At 43.6% G+C, this 17,334-nt stretch overlaps 1 protein-coding gene and 1 pseudogene across 3 annotated transcripts in view; both read right to left on the bottom strand.

Moving 5' to 3' along the window:
* Positions 1–735, bottom strand: part of LOC132660255 (large ribosomal subunit protein eL33-like) — a 51,743-nt pseudogene extending 51,008 nt beyond the window's left edge.
* The window catches only part of SASH1 (SAM and SH3 domain containing 1), a 347,119-nt gene that overhangs the window by 326,476 nt on the left and 3,309 nt on the right, over positions 1–17,334 (bottom strand). For 2 of the 3 annotated variants that reach the window (XM_060419800.1, XM_042253775.1), the window contains exon 1: positions 628–735. The exons of the other annotated variant lie outside the window; for it this stretch is intronic. Coding sequence is in view for 1 of the 2 variants with exons in the window: in XM_042253775.1 (XP_042109709.1) it covers positions 628–639 (12 nt within the window). In the remaining variant the exon portion in view is untranslated. Of the gene's footprint in view, positions 1–627; positions 736–17,334 lie in introns of those variants that run through there. 3 annotated transcript variants of the gene reach the window in all.

The following is a 17,334-nucleotide window of genomic DNA, read 5'->3' as shown; positions in this document are numbered from 1 at the left end:
TCCAGTCCCCATCAGCACAGCCCATGGTACAGGCATGTGCATGGAACTGGGCTTCAGTGCGGGGTTCAGTCCTTAATCTGTTTCTTTCTACTGGTTGCACAAACTTTGTCAAATAAATGCTTCCCTATCCTATTTTTTTCATCTATAAAATGGGGAAAATAATATTTTCCTCTCAAGACTTATGTGAGGATTAAATGTGATAATGTGGGAGTGCACGACACACAGTCATCTAAGGGAAACTCGTGGGAACAGGTGTGTTTGGAATTCAGATTTTTAAGAAATGTAATACACACCTCTACATTATTTAATACCACCATCATGACCCACAATAAGATAAATAGCTATCTCTATAGCAAAACTACGAATATTCACGTTAAGAGGGACGAACCAAGATTACAAACAGCCTTCTATCAATTCAGGTCAGGTTTTGTCACCCCAAAATGTCAGTTTTCAGAGCATTTTGGATTTGGGAGTTGAGAACAAGCTGTTGTAGGCCTGTCTTGAAGAATCTCACTTGGTTCAGTTAATATGGCCTTAATTCCTGTCACTCTTGAGTCACCAACCTTGTAATCTCTGGGCATTGGCGCCGGACCCTGCTGAACCTGGTACCCAGCGTATTTCTCTTACCTTGATGCTCATTTGAACCGTGCTCTGCTTGCCCTCGTGGCTCCCCTCTCCTCCTAAGGCAGCTTGTCCCAGCTCCCCAGGCAATCTCCCTCTTGCCACAGCTCCCTTATTCCAAGGGCTGCCTGCCTCCCATTTAATATGTTCTCGGAAACTATCAGACTCACTCCCAGTGACGTAGGTAGGTACTCTGATGAGAACACTCTTCTCCTGGAGATGCAGGGCACATTCCCTGGTTTCAGTCAGGTGTGCCTGAGAGCTGCTCGAGGATGAATGACGCAGCAAATCCTCCAGGACAGCGCGCCAAGCCTCTCTTCCCAGTTCCAGAGAGTCCCAAGACCATGGGTTCCGACATCAACAGAACAGCGAAGGGAGACACGTCCAATGGCTGGCTGGCGGTCAGTGGCAGGTAGCAGCTGCCTGAGGCCACCGCCGGGATAAGACATGGCCATGGGATCACGTGGTTTAGCACTGGTGGAGGGCAAAGGGCATGATCAAAGGGTTTCACTTCTCCTTGGTTCACCTGCTGGGTGACCTTGCATAAGTTACTCTAGATCTTCTGGACCTCAGCTATAAAATGGGGAAAACATTACCCGCTTGACTAGGGCTATAATTAGGAGTGTGTGGTGGCGCTAGTGGTAAGGAGACTGCCTGCCAATGCAGGAGACACAGGAGACGTGCTGTTTGGTCCCTGGGTCAGGAAGATCCCCTGGAGGAGGGCATAGCAACCCACTCCAGTATTCTTGCCTGGAGAATCCCATGGACAGAGGAGCCTGGCGGGCTACAGTCCATAGTGTCACTAAGAATCTGACATAACTGAAGTAACTGAGCAGCAGCTAAACTATATAAAGGCCTCAATAATATCCAGTCCCTTCCTTCAGCACCCTTCCCTGGACTTTTCCTTACTAGTTCGGGAGACCCCCGAAAGGCAGTAACAGGTCTTCTCCTTGTATTTGCTTCTAGTGCAGGGTATGGCCCATAGTAGCTTGTAATAAATCAGTGAATGAATGAATGCAATTGTTTTTGCAGTTGGTAGTATATCTCTGGGCTTCCCTGGTGGCTCAGTGGTAAAGAACCTCCCTGCCAGTGCAGGAGATGCAGGCTTAATCCCTGGTCTGGGAAGATCACCTGGAGAAGAAAATTGCAACCCACTCCAGTATTCTTGCCTGGGAAACCCCATGAACAGAGGAACCTGGTGGGCTACAGTCCAAGGATCACAAAAAGTTGGACACAACTTAGTGACTCAAACAAAAACAGTATACCTTTAGTTCCTGCTAAGTCAGATATCGACAATTTGAGAAGAGAAAACTAAAGTGAATGTGCCTGAGCCAGAGCTTCCGGGTCCAAATAACCATAACCTCCAACATGGATAACAGAGTAGACTGCACAAGCTTTCCTGCTCAATAATAATGTTTTCTTTTTAAAACTGAACTTTTAATTTTATAGACAGAGTATTACATCCTAGCAACTAAGTATGAGAAGTCTTTCTTCTAGCCAATTGTCTCATTTAATTCTTATTGTAATTTCTTTGGTAGGTAACATTATTGTTTCTATCTTATAGCTACAGAAGCAGAGATTGGAGTTCGTAAGTGATAGTTATCATTTATATTCATATAATCCTAACCCATAGACTCCTTTTTCTTCCAGTTTTATTGAGCTGGGTATAATTGACATACCACACTGCGTAAGTTCAAGGTGTATAGCATAATGATTTGATTTACATATCATGAAATGATTACCACAATGTTTAGTGAATATCATTTCACACAGATTTATAATTAAAGAAAAAAAATGTTTTTCTTGTGATGAGAACTCTTACAGTTTACTCTCAACAACTTTCAAATATAACACACATCAGTGTTCAAGGTATTTATCATGTTGTACACTACATTATACTCCTAGTACTTACTTATCTTATAATTGGAAGTTTGTACCTTTGACTGCCTTCCTCCATTTCCCCTCCCTCCAAAATGCTGCCTTTCAGTTTAGAGTAAGACTTGAAGATCTAGTACAACTCAACCCTGTCACGAATCCTCAACTATTATTGAATCCTCAACTATTAATAATTAATTAATTCAACCTTACTGTGACAGGATAGATTCCCTGTCCACTGAAGGACAGGGAAGCCTGGTGTACTGCAGTCCATTGGGTCACAGAGTCAGATGAGACTGAGTGAATGAACTGAACTGAACTGAATTTAATCTTAGCATTGCCTTGGGTTCAAGCAGAGTATAATGAACACACTAATTGTAAAATATTCTGTCAACCCCAAGATTCACTGAGGGCTTTACAATGGTTTTGGGAATTAAGACACCATGGATTTAAAAGTCTGTTCAAACAGCTGTGCATTTAATTATTCCCCTATTCTCTTGGAATAGGGAAGAAGGAAAATGATTTTAATTTATCAAAACAGAAATCAATGCTGCTGTTTTTGCAGCATTTTAAATTAGCCTCAGTTCCTTATCTGAAAAGGGGCCACTAACAGTATTCGCCATGCTGATGTGAGACACCCATGGAAACACCAGGGCTTTGCCAGCTGTAAAGGCTGCAGCTGCTAGATGTAGCCTTACTATGACAGACTGCCAAAGGTCCTTTCCAGTGCTAATTTTCTGTAATTCCAAGATTATGTACTCTAGCAATAAACAAGTCTTTTAGTTAAAATCTACATTTTTCTAACTGATTCTTATTGTTGCCATGTCTGGAAGGAACTTTGTGAGTGGGGGGAATGCAATGTGTGTGTGTGTTTCTTTTTTCTTAGAGTACAGTGGTCCTCCCCTTACCTGAGGTTAGGTTTTCTGAGGTTTCAGTTACCTGTAGTCAACTGCAGTCTGAAACTATGAAATGGACAATTCCAGAAATAAACAGTTCATAAATTTTAAATTGTGTGCTGTTGTGAATAAAGTGATGATATCTTGAGGCTTCCAGCTCTGTTCTGCCCTGGATGGGAAGCATCTCTTTGTCCACCATATCTTACCCCCATTAGTCACTTAGTAGCCAACTAGGTTGGGCTTCCCTGGTGGCTCAGGGATGAAGATTCCGTCTGCCAATGCAGGAGATGCAGATTCAATTTTTGGGTCAAGAAGATCCCCCTGGAGATGGAAATGGACCCACCCAGTATTCTTGTCAAGGCAATCCCATGGGCAGAGGAACCTGGCACCCTACAGTCCATGGGGTCACAAAAGAGTTGGACACTACTTGAGCAACTAAATAACAACAATAGTAACAACAGCCAACTCGGTTATCAAATCAACTGTTGCGGTACTGTGGTGTTTGTGTCCAAGTAACTCTTATTTTACTAAATGGCCCCAAAATTCAAGAGCGATGTTGGCAATTTGGACATGCCATAGAGTAGCCATAAAATGCTTCTTTTAAGTGAAAGGGTGAAAGTTCTTGACTTACTGAAAAAGGAAGGGTATCATAAGATAATGCTAAGATCGATGGTAAGAATGCATCATCTATTTGTGAAACTGTGAAGAAGAAAAAAGAAATATGTGTTAGTTTCACTGTTGCCAAAGTTATAGCCACGGTGTGTGGTAAGTGCTTAGTTAAGATGAAAAGGGCATTATATCTGTGAAAATGAAAGTTAGTTGCACAGTTGTGCCTGACTCTTTGTGACCCCATGGACTGTGATTGGCCAGGCTCCTCTGTGCACGGGATTCTCCAGGTAAGAATATTGGAGTGGGTTGCCATTTCCTTTTCCAGGGTATTAAATCTGTATAATAAGATAATTTGGGAGAGAGAGAGAAAACACATGCATATAACTTTTATTACAGTATGTTGTTATAATTGTTCTATTTTTAGTTACTGTTGTTAATCTCTTACTGTGACTGATAAATTAAACTTCATCATAGATTTGTATATGTAGGGAAAACATGTATATAATGTTGTCCCTTGATATCTGTGAGGTACTGGTTCCAGAATCCTGGTGGATACCAAAGTCCATGGATGTTCATCAAAAGACTATAGTATCTGCATATAACCTAGGCACTTTCTCTCTATACTTTAAATCATCTCTAGATTACTTACAATACCTAATAGAATGTAAATTCTATGTAAATAGCTGTTCACTTCAGTTCAGTCACTCAGTCGTGTCTGACTCTGTAAGCTATGTAAATAGTTTTGAAGACAAGCAATGTCAAATCTAGACAGCATATTGAAAAGCAGAGACATTACTTTGCCTACAAAAGTCTGTCTAGTCAAAGCTATGGTTTCTCCAGTAGTCATATATTTGAGAGCTGGACAATAGAAAAGGATGAGCAATGAAGAATTGGTGCCTTTGAACTGTGGTGTTGGAGAAGACTCTTGAAAGTCCCTTGAACAGCAAGGAGATCCAACCAGTCAATCCTAAAGGAAATTAACCTTGGATATTCATTGGAAGGACTGATGCTGAAGCTGAGACTCCAATCCTTTCACCACCTAATGCTAAGAGCTGACTCACTGGAAAAGACCCTGATGCTAGGAAAGACTGAAGGTGGTAGAAGAAGGGGATGACAGAGGATGAGATGGTTGGATGGCATCACCGGCTCAATGGACATGAGTTTGAGTAAACTCTGGGAGATGGTGAAGGACAGGGAAGCCTGCCGTGCTGCAGTCCATGGGGTCACAAAGAGTCAGACACGACTGAGTGACTGAACAACAAATATTTTGAAAACTGCTTTTAGTGGGATGCAAATTCAAGTTTTGCCTTTTAAAACTTCCTGGAATATTTTTTCCAAATATCTTAAACCTGAGGTTGCTGAAATTCGTGGGTGTGGAATGTGATGCTACCGAGAGTAAATGCACAGGGTTTGGTACTGTGATTTCAGGCATCCACTAGGGGTCTTGCAATGTATTTCCCATGAATACTGTACACATTTTCCTTTTTTGCCTATAATAAAGTAAAACCAAGTCAGTCTCCATGAGCAAGTACTGTGACTATAATCCAGGTAAGAGAGGAGGAAGATGAGAGAGGAAAAGGGAGCTGAAGTTAGATGAGACTGGAAGGGCTCACTTTGGATGAGCGAGGGGAGGCTTCTGTGGTTGGACAGCACTTTGACCACAGCCACTCTGAGAGGTGAACCAATTCTTCCCCAGAGGACACTGACAGTGCAGGTAAAAAAATGTCACTCTGGAAGCCTGGAGATAAGATGCTCGATATAGCTGGCAACACACAAGGACAATGTGGGGAATAAAGCTGTGTAAATTCCTCACACTCAGCTTATGTGATCTGTGCTCCTTCCAGGATTCCAGAACACGTGTGCACTTAATTGAGCCTGACCCTACACACTGCTCCCCACGCAAAGGAAAATCTCTCTTAATCCCTCTTTTTTGTCCATTCTTTTTTTCTTTTTTTAATAGAACCTTAAACCACACATAGATAGAGGCACACTGTCACACAGATGAGTCTACTTCATGTCTTCTGATGATGACAGGCAGGGGTACACGATGGGAGAAGCAGAAACAGCCTTTGATTAATATTTCAGTCACAGGAGAGGAATTCGGCTCCAAGATGAAGGCGTATTAAGAAATAGCTCCCAGACAAATGGAGTATGCCAGTTCATCTCAAATCATCCAACATCAGATTCACACTGCATCAAAATTCAGGTGATTTATAGAGCCACATTAGGCTCTATTAGTATTAATGGGAAATATGCATGTATGTCGATATACACATTAGTGCAGGCAGACTTCCCAAAGGGTTTTTGCTTTGGGGCAAAAGCTGCTATTATTTGCACCTTCTCCACTATGGAAATAGAATTATACACACTAAATAAGTGTTCAATATTCCATGCTCAGCTGAAAAAGGCTCATTCTTAAAGACATGAGTGAAGCTACATTTTATATTTATAATTAAAAGCATTAAAACAAATGGCCCTGTCTTATTACTATTATTTATTATTTATAATTTAAGATTTAATTTATCACCGGTGTTCAGTCATCAGTTATAGTGGAAGAGAGCAGTTGTCCAGTCCTTTATTCCTGTGTCAAAGATGAAGAAACAGACAAACTATGGCACTGATTTATACAGATAGACATCCCAGAAGTGAATAATAAAGTGTCAGAAAAGACAATTTTTCTAATCCACAAAGCAGGAAAAAACTAAGGCTAACACCCACTCATTTTCTGGTGAGAAGAAGTTTTAAGTCAAATGAAAAGCAAAGAATTCCACAATATATTATCATTATACCAGTAACAGTAATTTCAACTGCTAATTAAAAAAAAGACCCAATTCAAAATGGCTCAATCTACAAGGAGGTTCGTTATTTCACAATGAGGATGTCTAAATTGTTTCCAGGTTAATTTGCTTGTTCTAGTCTTATCAAGGGCCCTATCCACCCCACCATCCCCCAGGTCATCTTTGTAGTTCACGGGTGAAAACTGGATGCCAGCTTCTGGGCTTCATTGTAGACCTAACAATGATAGTTAGGAAGGAAGGAAGACAGATCACCTTCCTTGCATCTCTTTTGCATGATGGGAAGGTTGTCAGCAGGAAAGTTTTTCCAGAAGTCCTTAAGGGGCCAGCATGAAATCACGTTCCTCTTCCAAAATCAACAAATGGTAAGAGAAGTGGAACATATTGGTTGACTTAGATAAGCAATTTTACAACCCCAACTCACAAGTTCCAGAGAGGATCACCATCTCCGAGCTCATGGTCTCCCAGAGGAGGCTGTGCACCATACAGAACAGAGACTCAGAGGGTGAGGAAGCAAGAAGGTGTGGGGTGAAAATGGACGTGTGTGTGTGTGTGTGTGTGTGTGTGCGTGCGTGCTACACAAGGGAGTGCCCTTGCTGGGACCCTCAAAGGTCTACTTACATCTTGGGTACCTGGGGGCTCACTGATGTACATGAAGGAACGTGAGGTTTTATCCTGAATCTCATTCAAGTAAGTTTTTAAAAAAATATTAGATGAAAACTAGTACTGGGGAAGAGCAGTATGGTAGAATTCCCTAATTGGTTTGCAAAGGACAGACCTCTGAAACACTGATCTAAGGTAAAGGGTCTGGTCTGTTTCTTGGTGAAAGTGAAAGGAAAGAAAGAAAGTGAAGTCATTCAGTCATGTCCGACTCTTTGCAACCGCATGGGCTATATAGCCTACCAGGCTCCTCCATTCATGGGATTTTCCAGACAAGAATACTGGAGTGGGTTGCCCTTTCCTTTTCCAGGAGGTCTTCCCGACCCAGGGATCGAACCCAGGTCTCCCACATTGTAGGCAGATGCTTTACCGTCTGAGCCACCAGGGAAGTAGGGGTATTCTATCCATCAGAGGCACCACATTACATTTAGAGATCCCTATCAACACATTTGTGTCTTTTAAAGAAATTAAAGTCTGAAGAAAAAAATACACTTTTGAGTCAAAGAAATATTTTAATATATAATATGAATATATTTGTCTTTACACTAACACAGTTGTAAAACATAACTTTCACTGTTTCTTAAATGGAGGAAATGAAGTCACTCAGTTGTGTCTGATTCTTTGTGACACCATGGACTGTACAAGGCTCCTCCCTCCATGGGATTCTCCAAGCAAGAATACTGCAGTGGGTTGCCGTTTCCAATGGCCCACAAAGCCAGAAGTGCCCGGGGCCCATGAAAATAGTAACACCGTCCTGTTTCAAGGTACACGTGGAAGGGACCCCAAGGCAGTGGGACCCAGAAGGGTCATATTTGCTCAGCAGTATGAACAGTGGGCAGGGGTGGGGAAGTTGCATTTCAACAGGAAAACATTAAATATAAATCAGAAAGCAACGGCAGCATCCCATGCATGCCCACCAGCTAAACATGGTGTGAGCTAAGGTGCGAATGAGCAGACCGGGTGCCTGGGATTCAGCCCAGGCCCACCAGGCATCAGGCGTAGCAGTGGATGCCTGTCAAGTGATCACTACCTGAAGGTCAGGAAAGCTTCTGGGAGTAGGCAGAGTGGAGCCTTCAGGGTGAAGTTTCTCTGGGGACGGAGGAAAGGCAAGGACGGTCCAATCATGGGACCTCAGGCATCATCCATTAGGAAGACCTATTCAGACTGGTTAGCCCTGAAATCACATCATGGTGTTTAGGGGTAACCACCTAGTTGGCCTGAGTCAAGCTGCTTATAATTACAAGAAACACAGAAATAAGAAGCAGATAGAAACATGCACACACAGGTAGCAGCTCCTAAGCACAAAATGTGACTTGGGAACGTTGTCAGATATTCTTCTTGCAAAAGAGAAGTTTATGAAACAATTACCTAATGCACCCTGAAGACAAAGACTGGCAAAGTGAAGGCTGACTCCAGGACCTCTTGACAAGGTCTGGGATGACAGGGGTATAAACGCCATTTCAAGCTGGAGGACTGTGGTTAAAGGCCAGGTATGCAGACCGATCCTGTAATATCTTGTAGTTTCTCTCTCGTTGCCAAGTGGGAAGAGTGACATTGATAAATCACCCTATTATAACTTGTGATAAAAGCAGCAGGTACTTAGGGAACTGACCAACAGACACATGAAAAAGACAAATGGCTGCAGGAAGACGGCCGACACAAGTTGGAAATTAGTGATACCGGCTGTGGAATGAACAGGACAAAGTGTAGTAGACAGATAATATTCCAGTCTCACAAATGTCCATTGATTCGAGTCACCTGACAGCCTTCTCGGAAAAAAGTCTCAATTTACTATGAATACCCATGAAAACACCCTGAAAACAATACGGCATGCAAATGCAAGGTATTATTACGACTTAACCAACTGAAGCGGAAAACCGAATCAATTATCTATATACTTTCATGTTAGGCTCAAGTTTAGGGATATTCGGTCAGGACTTCTGTTTTGGTTAAATGGTCTAGATATTTACCATTGTGGTATATAGAATCAACATCAAGAGTGTTTTGTTTTTCTAAAACCTCCAGCTTTTGGAGGGACTCACAATGACCGTGTTATGATACAAGAAGTCCCGCAGATACTTCTCCTCTGTGAAACTGGGTTATTTTGTGCTGTCAACTGTGTGGGTTTCTCTGGTGGCATCAAGAAACTAGTTCTCAAATTGCTTCCTTCTTAAACCTCAAGGGTTTCTGCCAACGACATTCCACTGGTCTGTAGAAAGTACTGCCTTCCATTTTCCACTACCTCAGAACTGGGCCAAGTCAGCCTGAGGGGGAGTCATTAACTACTTTGGTTCCTCCATGTGTCTGACTGACCACTAATATATAACGCAGTTTAGCAGGTAGGAAGCCACACAGGGAAGCAAGGAGAAAATTCACTGCCATTTTCTCTGGCAGTTGTCAGCGATCAACAAGACCCAAAGTGAAACCTTCAGTTGCCAACAGTTCTAAATAATGAGCTCATGTTCCTGAGGCAGAATGGCCCCTTGGGACCCCGGGCTGCGTGGGGGTGGGTTGGGGGAGAGGGACAGCGTGAAAGTGGATAGAACAATGAACCTCTGAGATATTAATAAAGAAAGGAATGGATTAATGGAAGGGACCCATATGTAGGTTTCTGGTGATACTGCAGAAAGTACATGTGGCATCCAAGAGTTAGCCCATTTTTCCTTCAAGAAAACTCATTCTCGTGTTCTACAGCAGCTGCTACTGTTTGGATTATGAATAGTAATAAGCCATATGGCGTGGCAGAAAGGAATCACACATATTTTCACATGGACAAATATTATCATTCCAATACATAAACACGTCAATATAAGTGTTTTTTCTCCTGGGAGCAATACAGCCCCTGATCGCTGTTATAAGAAAATGACTTACTCTGGGTGTGCAAAAATTACCTGCCATGGTTATTACTGGAGCCTGTACCTGCAACAGCAGTCTCCTAAAGTATCTTTTTTTCTTATTTATAGGAAGACAGGAAGGAAGAGAGGGAGGGAAAGAAAGGAAGGAATGAAAGAAAATCAGAAGAAAGAGAAAGAAAACAGAGAGAAGAGGAAGACTGTTCAAGCAAGAGGGGCACACTGTTCCTAGCTTTCCATCTGGAAGGCAGCCCGACCCCAGAAGCTCAGAACTGAGACAGCAGTGTGTTTGCCTGGGGATTGTAATGCCAATTCCCTAGCAACCAGACCCAGGAGGCAAAGATGGAAGAGACCAAATCAGGTTACTTAGCCCGGTCAGTGAAGGCCTGTCCTGATTTTATTTTAAATGCCTCAAGGACAAAGCATCCATCATGGACCATATATTTCTTCCAACAATTTATCTAGATCTTCCATTTCTTAATTTGGGCTTGTTACTTCTCTCCGTCATTTCATTTTTCTTTATTCTTCTTTGTCCCGGAACTTTCTAGATAGACTTTCCCCTGAGAATCTGCCACTTTTGGTGTAAGCTGTTCTGTAATCAACCCCAAACTTTTTATCCCACTTCCTGCCAAGGGTTGGTCATTGTCTTCCAAAGCTTTTCCGTGTCTGGTTTTTCAGGCTGAAGATGTGTCCCAGCTGGGTGGACGAGCCCATTTGATTCAGAGAGGGCAGCCCTGGGGTGAGGTTTGCAAGGAGGGACAGAAAGGGTGTGGCTTTGTCATTCAGGTCCTGTGGTCACTGTGAAAGAAAGTGCAGTCGCTCAGTCTTGTCTGACTCTTTGCTAACCCGTGGATTTGAGTCCACCAGGCTCCTCTGTCCATGGAATTCTCCAGCCAAGAATACAGAGGTGGGTGGCCATTCCCTTCTCCAGGGGATCCTCCAGAGCCAGGGATCGAACCCCAGTCTCCCGCTTTTGCAGGCGGATTGTTTACTGTCTGAGCCACGGGGGAAGTCATCTCTAACAACGTGGAACCAAGGGAAGCCACTGGAGACAGAAGACGTGGAGGGAGAATGGGGTGACCGAGGGAGCTGTGCCCAATGGAGAGAGCCATCCTAGGAAATACAGCAATGGTGGGCGATGCTAGAATCACGTCCACTGTAGTGCAGTTTGCAGCGGGTCCTTTCTCCCAGGGTATAATTCCTCCAAGTGAACAAACTGGGATCAGTTTACCTAGTGACTCTTCTCTCAATCATTAGGGTCTAGGTGACAGATATTTTTTTAAAAATTAAATCCCTAGGAGTTTGGGGTTTATATATACATACACACACACACACAACTATATATAAAGATAGATGATCAACAAAGACCTACTGTACAGCACAGGAAACTCTACTCAGTATTCTGTAATAACCTATATAGGAAAAGATCTGAAAAAGAACAGATGAAAGAACAGATATATGTACCTGTGGCTTCCCAGCTTCCCAAGTGGCTCAGTGGTAAAGAATCCGTCTGCCAATGCAGGAGACGCAGGTTTGATCCCTAGGTCAGGAAGATCCCCTGGAGGAGGAAATTGTCATCCATTCTAGTATTCTTGCCTGGGAAATCCCACGGACCGAGGAACCTGGAGGGCTGCAACCCAAAGAGTCGCAAACAGTCAGACACGACTGAGGACACATGCCCATGTGTGTCCAGCTGAATCGCTTTGCTGTCCATCTGAAACTAACAAAGCAATGTACACCAGCTATACTTCAACATGAAATGAAATGAGATAAAATAAATAATCGAATCCAGCACTTTCCTGATGCTTGTTCACCCTGTACCTCAAGGGCTTTCCACTGCAGGGCCAGGTCAGTGAGCATAAACGAAAACCTATCAGGATTAAGAGAGAGTAGGGGCTGCAGGGACCTGGGGATGTATGCATCCAAATGAAAATACCAAGCAGCCCAGCGCACGCAGAGCAGACCCGTCGGCAGCTGCCTTCAGCTTTAGGGCCAGCAGGCTGGAGGCCTCGCTCAGAAACCCGTCACCCTTCTCCCTGGGCACCTCCCAGGTTCCCTCCTTTGCTGCCTGCACAGGTTCTCCCTCACTCTCAGCTGTGCTGGTCTCAACCCACACCTTTTGACCAATGCCACATCCACGGTCCCAAGTGTATCCCTTACACAGTCCAGCCCTTTAATAGGCTGCAGGAGGTGTCTGTGCACCTGGAGCTGTCCCTTCTCTGGGATAAACATCTGGGGTTTACACCACCTGTCCTGAGTGTGACATGGATGGTTTTGGGCTCCAGGTCAGTAGCTCTCACTTCCCTGGTGGGTCAGACGATAATCTGCCTGCAATGCAGGAGACCTAGGTTTGATCCCTGGGTCAGGAAGATTCTCTGGAGAAAGGCATGCCTACCCACTCTAGTATCTTCACCTGGTGAATTCCATGGGCAGAGGATCCTGGTGGGCTATAATCCATGGGGTCACAAGAGTTGGACACATTGAGCTACTAATACTCTCACTTTTTCAGTTTCCAGTAGTGCTCAAAGTTGCTGGGTGATGCTGGTTGCTGTAGGTCTCCCTGGACCAGTAGCATCTGCATCTCCCAGCAACTAGTTATAAACACAAATTTGAGGGCCCTATCCTAGACTTTGTGAAATCAGAACTTTAGGGGAGGTGCACAGCGGTAGACTAGCAATTTGCTCACACCAGCCTTCTGGGAGGTTCTGCTGCAGGCTCAAGTTTGAGAACCTCTGCTGCCTCCGGTTGTCCGCATTCTCATTCTGCAATGTGCTTCAGTTGCCTGTAACCCTCTGAAACTACCTGCCTCAAACTAAACCTGGACCCACACAAACTACTGTCTCATTCATTTTAGGGGAATAAAGGGGCATTATGAAGATTAAATTAGATAACACCCATGAAATACCTAGCACAGTTCCTGCTGCTGCTGCTGCTGCTGCTGTTGCTGCTGCTAAGTCGCTTCAGTTGTGTCCGACTCTGTGCGACCCCATAGACAGCAGCCTACCAGGCTCCCCCGTCCTTGGGATTCTCCAGGCAAGAACACTGGAGTGGGTCTCCATTTCCTTCTCCAATGCATGACAGTGAAAAGTGAAAGTGAAGTCGCTTAGTCCTGTCTGACTCTTAGTGACCCCATGGACTGCAGCCCACCAGGCTCCTCTATCCATGGGATTTTCCAGGCAAGAATACTGGAGTGGGGTGCCATCTTACTAAACATGTAAGGCGTTTGTTATTCCTGTCATCATTAATCAATTTGTCATATTAATTACACTACATTTTTAAATGTGGTCTGAGGCCAAATGAACTTTTTCTAAAAAAGTTTTTTTTTTTTTTTTGATGTGGACCATTTTCTAAAGTCTTTATTGAATTTGTTATACTATTGCTTCTGTTTTGCTTTTTTGGCCGCATAGGAAATCTTAGTTACCTGACGATTGAACCTCCACCTCTGCATTGGAAGGCAAAGTCTTAACCACTGGATCCCTAGGGAAGTCCCCAGATGAACTCCGATGTGTCAAATTGCTCTAGAGTTTTTGTCTCTCATTTACAACTCACATATTTACATAGTGAATGGAATTGTAAAACCTGTACTGAAAACAGTAGCATAAATGGTAGGGCCGAAACATCCTCATTGATGTAAGAAGTGATCGTGTTATATCAACTAAAAGCTCCACAGGTTTGGGGAGGAATAAGATATAGCCCCCCAGGAAAGGAAGGAAGCAATCACAGAAGTATGATTCCTTTGAGAATGAGGAGGGTGAAGTGGTGAAAGGAGAGATCAAACATAAACCTTAAACTTTCTGATATTTCAAAGAACACAGAGACTCTCCTTCCTAACTATCCTCCAATTTTAAAGGCCCTGCAGTGTCTCCACCCTTCTTCCATTTTAGTTAAAAGACCATTTTGGATGTAACTATGCAAAAAAGTAGAAATGCTGGCCCATGCTGGGTCTATATTAAAATTCACCCAATACAGAAAGCTGGCTTTCATTAAAGTAACAGCTAAACGAGGGCCAAAAGCTTGACCTTCATGTTGTTCAAGAGCGACACCAATCACCCGGCCCTGGCACGCACATGGATTTCTCGCAAGCATTTCAGCAGGTGTTTTCTGAATGGCATCCAGAATCGCACTGGACAGAAACGCAGCAAAGGTCGCTGAAGCCACATCAATAATGATAAGCTGGCAGATCGCGGCCCCTCCCGCCCGTCCTGCGAGCCCACGGAGATCACAGCACCGCTGAGTCGGAGGGAGGCAGCGTCTGCGGGAGCTTCTAGCCAAGTGCCAAAGTCATTTTGCACTTGAGATGGAGACTCCAACAGTGCAGGCCAGAGGTCTAAGGGAATGAGAAGAGCTTAGGGGAGGAGACTGGCGGAGATAAAACAAACACCAAATTTTTTTTTTATCAGTAGGTTTCATTTTAAAATTTGGGATCTTTTCAATACACCAGCTTACAATGTCATATCACAGCTGCTATATTTTCAGGTATACTTTTTTTTTAAAGTTAAGAAATTGTACTAAAGGGGAAAAGTTAATTATATTCTTTCCTGGAATTCTAAGTAGTAAGCATTTACAATAAAGTAAAATAAAATTACATCAAAGAACCCAGTTGACAAACACTATTATTCTGAATTCCTCCAGGTTCCTGCCTCAGAAACACCTGTTCAATAGCCTTTTTTTGACTGATGAGCATATTCCCACATGCAGGGCTTTGCCTGCCTCCAGCTTGCCAACCTGTGTTCAGAAAGCAAGACTACTATCCGGACAGGGACAGAAAGCAGGTCCAGGAGTCAGAGCAAAGCTCAATTCTCCCCATACCTCATCCTTACCCAACTCTGGGGTAATATCGGAAGACTTATTTAACCTCTCTGTGCCTCAGTTTCTCTTTCTGTAAAATGAGAGACTGGTTAGATGAGAGTTGTTACTAGTTAGAAATAAATGTCACATGTCCAGAGGGTCTGATAAGTGCTCAAAAATGCAGGGATGGGGGAAGATGGGTACCCATCCCGTCCACAGGGGACAACAGTGCTCAGTCCAGCTAATTATTGCCACATTTTTTGATTCTTTTTCAAGGAAATGTTTCTGGATTGTTACATCAAGTCTTCTGAATTTTAAATGTTGGCTTAAAGATTAAAAGAAAGAAAACATTAAATATAATCCGGAGGTAAAAATAGAACACTTATGTGATCCCTTAAAGTTCTCCACCTCCTTTGATTCAAAATTACCTTTAAAACCTATTAATACAACTTGCCGGTCGACACATGCAATCTCTTGACTGTCATCAGTCGTGTACTTGTGATGACTTGTCTCCCCTTTCAAACTCTCAGCTGAACTGTATACTTCTTTTTCTCAGAGGTAGAAAAGAATTTGAGTCGAATACAGCTACGCATATGCATGGCAGAGTTGACCATCTAAAGCAAAGGAGGCTGCCAGGAACCAGATTTCAGCAGGCATATTGATATGAATAAAGCCAAGGGGTCGGGGGAGGTGTGAGGGGCAAGTAACCAGAAGGAAACTAGGGCAGTGAGTGTGAAGGAGTAAACATGTTTCCTGTCCAGCAACCAGTAGCTAAGAAGGAGAAATGGGAAAATTTATGCACAATGTCATGAAAAGCAGGAGCTTTGAGGGGGCAAAATGTTTCAGGTGCCTGGAGTGTTGCCTAGTGGAGAAAGTTTGTTCTGAGCTCTTAAGATGGGCACTTGAGCCTGGAGACTTTTCTAGAAAAGATTTGGCTAACTCAAGGAACAGGGAAGAAAGCTTTGCTGGCCTTAGAAGTACATTGAAGAAGAATTAGACTTTTCTTTTATCCTAAGCAAAGATAGACTGTTATCTACATAAGATAGCCATAATTTCTAACTTGATGTAGTTGTACCCTACAGGATCCCTTCAGCAACCATCCCGTCATCATATTTTCCTCAGAAATACGCTTCTTTCTCCCTGCTCAGCTTGTACCTCTCTGGTCTGGGACCAGTTTCATCTCATGTTTAGCTGCTGTGCTTAGTCGCTCAGTTGTGTCCAACTCTTTGCAACTCTTTGTAGCCCGCCAGGCTCCTCTGTCCATGGAATTCTCCAGGCATTATACTGGAATGGGTTGCCATACCCTCCTCCAGAGGATCTTCCCAACCCAGGGATCGAACCCAGGTCTCCCGCACTGCAGGTGGATTCTTTACCATCTGAGCCACCAGGGAAAACATCTTTCTAGCTAGGTTCCAGAAACTTCAGAATCCAATCTACTTGGATGGACTAATTTTCTTTAAACACTGCTTTTATCATACCATTCTACTGTTCCCATACTTTCCATGGCTCCCAAGCCTTAATGTCTCTGCTTGGCCTTCAAGGCTCCCTAGCATCCACTCAGTTTGATCTCTCCGCATCCCTCATGTGCATTTCCTGCTTGGTCACTAAGTACTGCCTCAACACCGGGGTGTTCCCACATCCCAGCATTTACCCAACGTCACGCCCTTCACCTGGATGCCTGTCCCTCTCCTTTCAAAATCCTGTCCATCCTTCCCCATCTATTTCCTTCATGTAACCTTGTCCAACTCCCCTGCCTTCGGAATCACTGTCCCTTTTTCTGTGTGAACCATGCACTCTGAAACTCATTTATACATCATTTCACTCTCTAATTGTTTCGTGTACATATAGCTTGTCTCTCAATTATATTTTGACCTTCGTGAGTTGAGAGCGTGTCTTCTTCCTCTGTGTTTTCCGCAGAAAACAGCAGAGTAGGTACAGAAGCCAGACTCAGTGAGCACTTGACTAATGCTTTGTTCAGTTGAGCTCATATGGAGATGGGGAAAAATGAGGACTTTAGGTTTGAAAAAAGAAAAACAGTTTGGGGTTTGTGGGTGGTAATGATCACACAGGACTCCAGAGCCAGTTACTGTTCACTTCCCCCAAATAACGTGTGTGTGTGTGTGTGTGTGCGTGCGTGTGTGTGCGTGCGTGTGTGTGCGTGCGTGTGTGTGTGCGTGCGTGTGTGTGCGTGTGTGTGTGCGTGTGTGCGTGTGTGTGCGTGTGTGTGTGTGCGTGTGT

This window comes from Ovis aries, chromosome 8, assembly GCF_016772045.2.
Source record: "Ovis aries strain OAR_USU_Benz2616 breed Rambouillet chromosome 8, ARS-UI_Ramb_v3.0, whole genome shotgun sequence".
Lineage (NCBI taxonomy): Eukaryota > Metazoa > Chordata > Mammalia > Artiodactyla > Bovidae > Ovis > Ovis aries.
Note: the sequence above shows the minus strand (reverse complement) of the source record. Positions and strands in the feature narration are given on the sequence as shown.